The 6,000-nt window shown below is 42.8% G+C and overlaps 1 protein-coding gene across 5 annotated transcripts in view; it reads right to left on the bottom strand.

Annotated features, from left to right (window-relative positions):
• Positions 1–330: 330 nt before the first annotated feature.
• The window catches only part of Tnrc6b (trinucleotide repeat containing adaptor 6B), a 239,038-nt gene continuing 233,368 nt past the window's right edge, over positions 331–6,000 (bottom strand). For all 5 annotated transcript variants that reach the window (XM_076855195.2, XM_076855194.2, XM_076855198.2 and 2 more), the window contains 4 exons: positions 5,381–5,605; positions 5,132–5,202; positions 2,542–2,681; positions 331–1,063 (listed from right to left, as the gene is read on the bottom strand). In XM_076855195.2, coding sequence (XP_076711310.2) covers positions 676–1,063; positions 2,542–2,681; positions 5,132–5,202; positions 5,381–5,605 — 824 coding nt within the window. In that variant the 3' untranslated portion in view covers positions 331–675. The remainder of the gene's footprint in view (positions 1,064–2,541; positions 2,682–5,131; positions 5,203–5,380; positions 5,606–6,000) is intronic.

Genomic DNA, 6,000 nt, shown 5'->3' with positions numbered 1-6,000 from the left:
ACATGAACACACGTGCACACACATACCAGAACAAGCATGCCTGGGCAGTTACATGTGCCAGAACACACTGGTATTTATCAACCAGCCAATCACAAATTTTTTCCTTTTTTTTTTTTTTTTTTTTTTTTTTAGGTTTTTTGTTTTTAAAGTGAGGCTCCGTCAAGTCTTCCCTCCCCCCTCCCCCAACAATTCTTTTGAATTTCCCTCCCTCCCAAACATGGTAGACCTAAGGACGGAAACACACCCAGTGCAAACAAAGTTAAAAAGCTATTTTTTTTCAGTATATATGTTTCTTAGCAACAACTTCCATATAACATGAAAAAAGTGAAAAACTAGAAACTAATTTTTTTAATTTTTTTTGTGTTTAAATTTAAATGGTATGTGTACTTGCTTCACATTGTCTTTCTAGGTTGGCGTTCATGATTCAAGTATTTCAAGAGTGATATGTTCTCTTTTTGGATTCATATTCCAAACGAAAAAACTGAAGTTATAAGGGAGGCAACTATGTGCTCAGACAGTCTGTCAATGACCCACCTTTTTTTTTTTTCTCTCTCCGTTTTCTTTTTTCCTTTTAAAAATGTATTTATTGCAAGTTGAAAAAAAAAACGAAAAGGTCAAGTTAGTGCTGCTGCTGTTCCAAAAAAGGTCACGAGGTCAGAGTTGAAAGTTCTAAGTTCAGATTGAATCCGACCCTCCTCCCAGAAGGTCACCAGGTAGTAAAGGAGCAGGGCTGCCCATCCTATGGGGATCTTCCACAGTTGGGACTCCCCACAAGCTAGAAGAATAGTTTGGGGGCCCCCACAACGAAGCGCCAGCAAGATCAGCCCCGCTGCTGCCACCAGCACTGCTGCTCCATTGCCCGAGCCCAGTGGACCCACCGAAAAGGTTCAGCGCAGGTCCTACAGGGTCTGACTGGTTCTGGCCGGTCTCCAGCGACTGCCACCCCGTGGCTGGTGCACTTGGGGTTGCTGCAGGTGTAGGGGGCTGAGCTTGTGCCAGAAAGCGGCTAACTTCATCATCTGTGGCAAACTCAGCCAGGATGGTAGTGTTTCCCAACACACACCTGGAGAAGGAAGGAAAAGGGAGCTGTGGGTCTAAGGGAAACGCTCCAGCACCCCTGGGACTGAATGCTTCCAGTCCCCTGCTGTCAATTCACCTGGATGCTTTTGAGTATGTAGAATCACAGGTACCACCCTGGGCCTACAGATCAGAACCTGCACTTCAACTGATGCAATGCAGTGAGGTGTGACCAAAGCTCCAGAGAGTCAAAGCCTCCTGATAACTGTGTATCCACACCGTATGGAGTTTATATATTCCTGGCAACTTGACTATCACAAAGGCATCTGTGTGTGTGTTAGGGGATGGTGAATACATGGAGCACAAAGGAGTTTTAATGCAGTGCAATTACTCTCGATGATAAGATGATGGTGGCTACATGCCATTATACATTTGTCCAAATCCATTCAAGGGACACCACCAGAAATAAATCCTAATATGAACCATGAACTTTGGGGGATTAAATGTCAGTGTACGTTCATCAATTGTGACAGATGGACCACTCTGGTGAGTGATGCTGACAATAAAGGAGGCTAGATATGTGAGGGAACGGTAGAAGCATATGGGAATCTCTGTATCTTCCTCTCAATTTTGCTGCAAGTACTCTGAAAAAAAATTCAAATCTTAAAAGAAGAGACGAAAAATGTCATTTCTTTTTGTCCCATGTGGGGTAAGGATCAAACTTCAGCACCAGACACTCAAAAGTGCTGCCCTACCAGGGCTGGACCTGCTTGCTACCTGGGCTTTCCCACTGCCCACTCCCTCTGTGCATGGAATTTTGTCATGGCATCTGCAGCCAAAAGGGAGTCAGTCCTTTTCTGTCCACCAAGGGCTGGGGGAGGGAGGAGTCTGATCCAGTCCCATCTACTTCAAGCAAAACCCTGCCACCCACCCAAACCACAAAATTTCAACATCATTTACAAGAGGCTACAGAAAGCAGCTAGATTCTTTTATGAAAAATGACAAAACATTTCACATTTTATAAATATCTGCTTTGTTCTGTGGTACTTAAATTTATTCAACTATTTCACAAATTATTTACATTTGGAGTTCTGATGATCAGCCTATAAATACACAGGATAATCTCAGGTAGGTAGAAAAGACCTGTCACTTCAATACCTAAGACTTGGAAATACATGCATGATGGTGTTAAGTTGTTTTATTTTTTTGGTACCAGGGATTGAACCCAGGGGTGCTTAACCACTGAGCCACATCCTCAGCCCTTTTTATTTTTTTAATTTGGAGACAGAGACTCGCTGAGTTGCTTAGGGCTTCATTCAATTTCTGAGGCTGACTTTTAACTTGCAATCCTCCTGTCACAGTCTCCTGAGCCTCTGGGATTACTGTGTGCCACCGTGCCCAATAATGGTGTTTTTATATGCCTGTCCTTGTCTCATGCATCACTGTTTGATTGAGCAGGTTCCAGGATACTCACAGGTGCATCTCCTGCATGCTTGCCTAGAGGATGCAGGATGGAATACTCACATGTGCAGTGCGGTTTGGGCCTTGGCCGCCTCCTGTTTGGTGCTGTATCGAATCAGGGCAGTGCCCTGGGTTAGATTCAGATGGAATGTCAGCAGTGGACCATGCTGCATGCAGATCGTTCTCAAGGTTGACCCATCAATCTAAGGAGAAACAACACTTGTGATGGGAAAGGCAACTAAGATATTTACACACTGAACATTGTTTAGGATGACAGAACTATGGTACAGATTGGTTATAATGGTGATTAAATGAATTTGTGTACCTATCAGAATTACACAATATAAAGTGTGAATTCTGATGCATACTAAATTGGTCTCAATAAAGTTAGCCTCCATGAAAAAAAAAAAGATATTTACACATTGGACTAAGATCTACTCTTCTCATTTTGCAACTAAAATGAATAAAATGCATACATAAATATAGCTCAAAACAAAAGAATATGACTCGACCTGTGATCTGTTTTCTTTTTCTTTCTTTCTTTCACACATGCTAGGCAAGCACTCTGCCTCTGAGCCACATCCCCCAGCCCCTGTGGTCTATTTTCTTTAAGAGGTAAACACATGTGTGTTAATTTTTAGATCCTAAAAAGGCAGAAACGAAGGCTAGAGATATAGCTCAGTGTTAGAGTACTCACCTAGTGTGAGTGAGGCCCTGAGTTCCATTCCTAGCACCACAATATAAATAGAAGTGAAATAGTCCCCAAATAAGAACGTTAACATGCAAGGTTCTTAGTATTATTACTAATATTTGATTCTTCTGTTTATCCAGTAAACAACCTCACAAAGAAGTAAAGAGAAAGACAAACGAGAAAGCACTGCTAGACACCTGAAGACTTAGAATCTCGATGCCTGGCCCACTTCCCAGACTGTCCCAGTACTGTCTTATGGCTGCTTTACCATCTCAAGATGAGACCATTTCCACCACCTTTTCTCTAAAGTGTCCTCTGCTGCCCAAAGGCGATGGGACTGAAGGCTGTAGTCCCTCAATCCACTCAGTGTTCAGGGGTTAGGGCTAATTCCCCTAACCCATGAGTTAGTTAGATGAACAAACCTCTTCACTCTTATGTGATGGACTAATTTTGCATCAAGAGCCTAAATAGATTTATTTTAGTTGATCATTCCATCATTTCAGTTCATTTCTTTGAAAAATAAGAATACTGGGCTGGGACTGGGACTCAGTGGTAGAGTGCTTGCCTGGCATGTGTGAGGCAGTGGGTTCGACTGTCAGCACCACATAAAAAGAAAATAATAAAACAAAGATATGAGCCCATCTATAAAAAAAATATTAAAAAAAAAACAAGTATACATTTTTGGGGGGATTGAACTCAGGGGCACTCAACCACTGAGCCACATCCCCAGCCCTCCGCCTTTTGTATTTTATTTAAAGAGAGGGTCTCACTGAGTTGCTTAGTGCCTCACTGTTGCTGAGGCTGGCTTTGAACTTGCGATCCTCCTGTCTCAGCCTCCTGAACTGCTGGGGTTACAGGCATGTGCCACAGCGCCCAGCTAATTTCTTTGGAAACTAAGTATGTTACTATTTGAAATTGCTTTAAAAAATTGTGTTATTGGCTGCTGGATGAAAATGGGCAGTTTCTTAGAGATCTTTAAAGAAAAAGACCAAAGAAATCCCCCTGAGCTTGTTTTATGAGTGAAAACTGACTACATAAGCATGTCAGTATATCCACAAGACACTTTAGAGGACAAATACCCTTTAAACCAATTTTAAGTGCTGAAAAGTAAACGTATCCAGTGTCAATATTTACTCTTATGAGTAAGATTAATTTGTACAAGGTAGCTTTGATTTTTTTCACTTAATCTTAAGTCTTTCTAATACAAACATAGCCACCCTATATTCATTTAATATACATATAATTTTTTTTTAGAGAGAGAGAGAGAGAGAGAGAGAGAGAGAGAGAGAGAGAGAATTTTTTTTAATATTTATTTTTTAGTTTTCGGCGGACACAACATCTTTGTTTGTATGTGGTGCTAAGGATCGAATGCGGGCCGCACGCATGCCAGGCAAGCGCGCTACTGCTTGAGCCACATCCCCAGCCCCATATATGCATACTTATTATTTTTCCTAAGACAGAAAAAGCGAACAGCTGGTTAACTTGCCCAGGCTCCTTTCAAAATAGGAAAACCCTTACTGCTTCTTTCATCCTACCAACATCATAACCACCAAATTATACGACAACTCTAAAAATGAGGCATACAAAGCTTTGAGAATCATCATGTAAGATCCTGCATACTGGGGCTGAGGACAAAGCTCACTGGCAGGCTCACTGGCAGGCTCACTGGAAGCTCACTGGCGTGCGCCAGGCCCTGCTTCTATCTCCAGCACTGGAGACTAATAAAAAGATCAAACAATACCACCCCACTCCCACTGTTTAATTTGTAAATTACACATATTTCCAACACCTTGAAGTCAGGTGTGAGACCACTTGGCCAGAACCCTCGTTCAAAAGTAGGCTATGAGCCTTGAATGGGGAGAGGAGACCAAGAAACAGTTGAGTTTTCTACCTCCTAACCTCCCCCACATGTGAGTAATAACACTGAATCCTGTCTAGAACACCTCAAGAAAGCACAATTACCTGTGGAGTGAGATTATGAAGAACCAGCCAGTAACTAGGGCGAACTGAGCCACCATCGCTCCAGGTAGAGGCTGTAGGCAACCAGAAAAAGGATGAGGAAAATAATGAGGAGGAGCAACTTCACCCAGCCCAAGGGCCCAACCTCCACACTCTCTTCCACAGTCCTCCACCCCAAGCACACACGCCTGCAGCCCTTTCACATCCTCCCTTATGATGACACAGCTGCTCTTACAAGCAGGTCCTTCTCACCTGAGGCAAGCCGAGAGTCCTGTGTTCCCCACCCCCTGACTGATCGGGGTGCTGTGCTGCTCCAGGGAGATGCCGGTTTGGGGTTGGTCAGGCCGGGAGGTGGGCGGGGCAGCGGTGTAGTGTTCCTGGAGGAAATGTGGTTTTTCCACATCTTGTTGGAGAGATGAGTGGGATTGTGTCCTATGGGATCTGGGGACCACGTGGATTTATAATCAGGGAACTTTGCTGTGAGAAGAAAAAATTCAGGAAGCAATAAGATGGACCACAAGGGCTGGGGATATAGCTCAGCTGGTAGAGTGCCTCCCTCGCATGCGTGAGGTCCTGGGTTCAATCCCCAGCACCATACAAAAGAAGATAGACCACAAGCACACACAAACTGTCTCTACACACAAATATATGCACATCTATCTTCTAAAAAACAATAGTAAGCACACATTTTATGAATAGCAATACAAAGTAACATTGTTCTTTAAGCATATCAACTATAAAATTTTCAGTAACTATTACTGTAAACTGAGAAAATTATATGAACTATTTTTCTACAACTTTCTTAGCTGAACACGCTTGAAAGAGAAGACAAATTCAAGGAGAAAATTTCCATATAGCCCATCAGCCTTAGA

This window comes from Callospermophilus lateralis, chromosome 4, assembly GCF_048772815.1.
Source record: "Callospermophilus lateralis isolate mCalLat2 chromosome 4, mCalLat2.hap1, whole genome shotgun sequence".
In the NCBI taxonomy this organism is placed as follows: domain Eukaryota; kingdom Metazoa; phylum Chordata; class Mammalia; order Rodentia; family Sciuridae; genus Callospermophilus; species Callospermophilus lateralis.
Note: the sequence above shows the minus strand (reverse complement) of the source record. Positions and strands in the feature narration are given on the sequence as shown.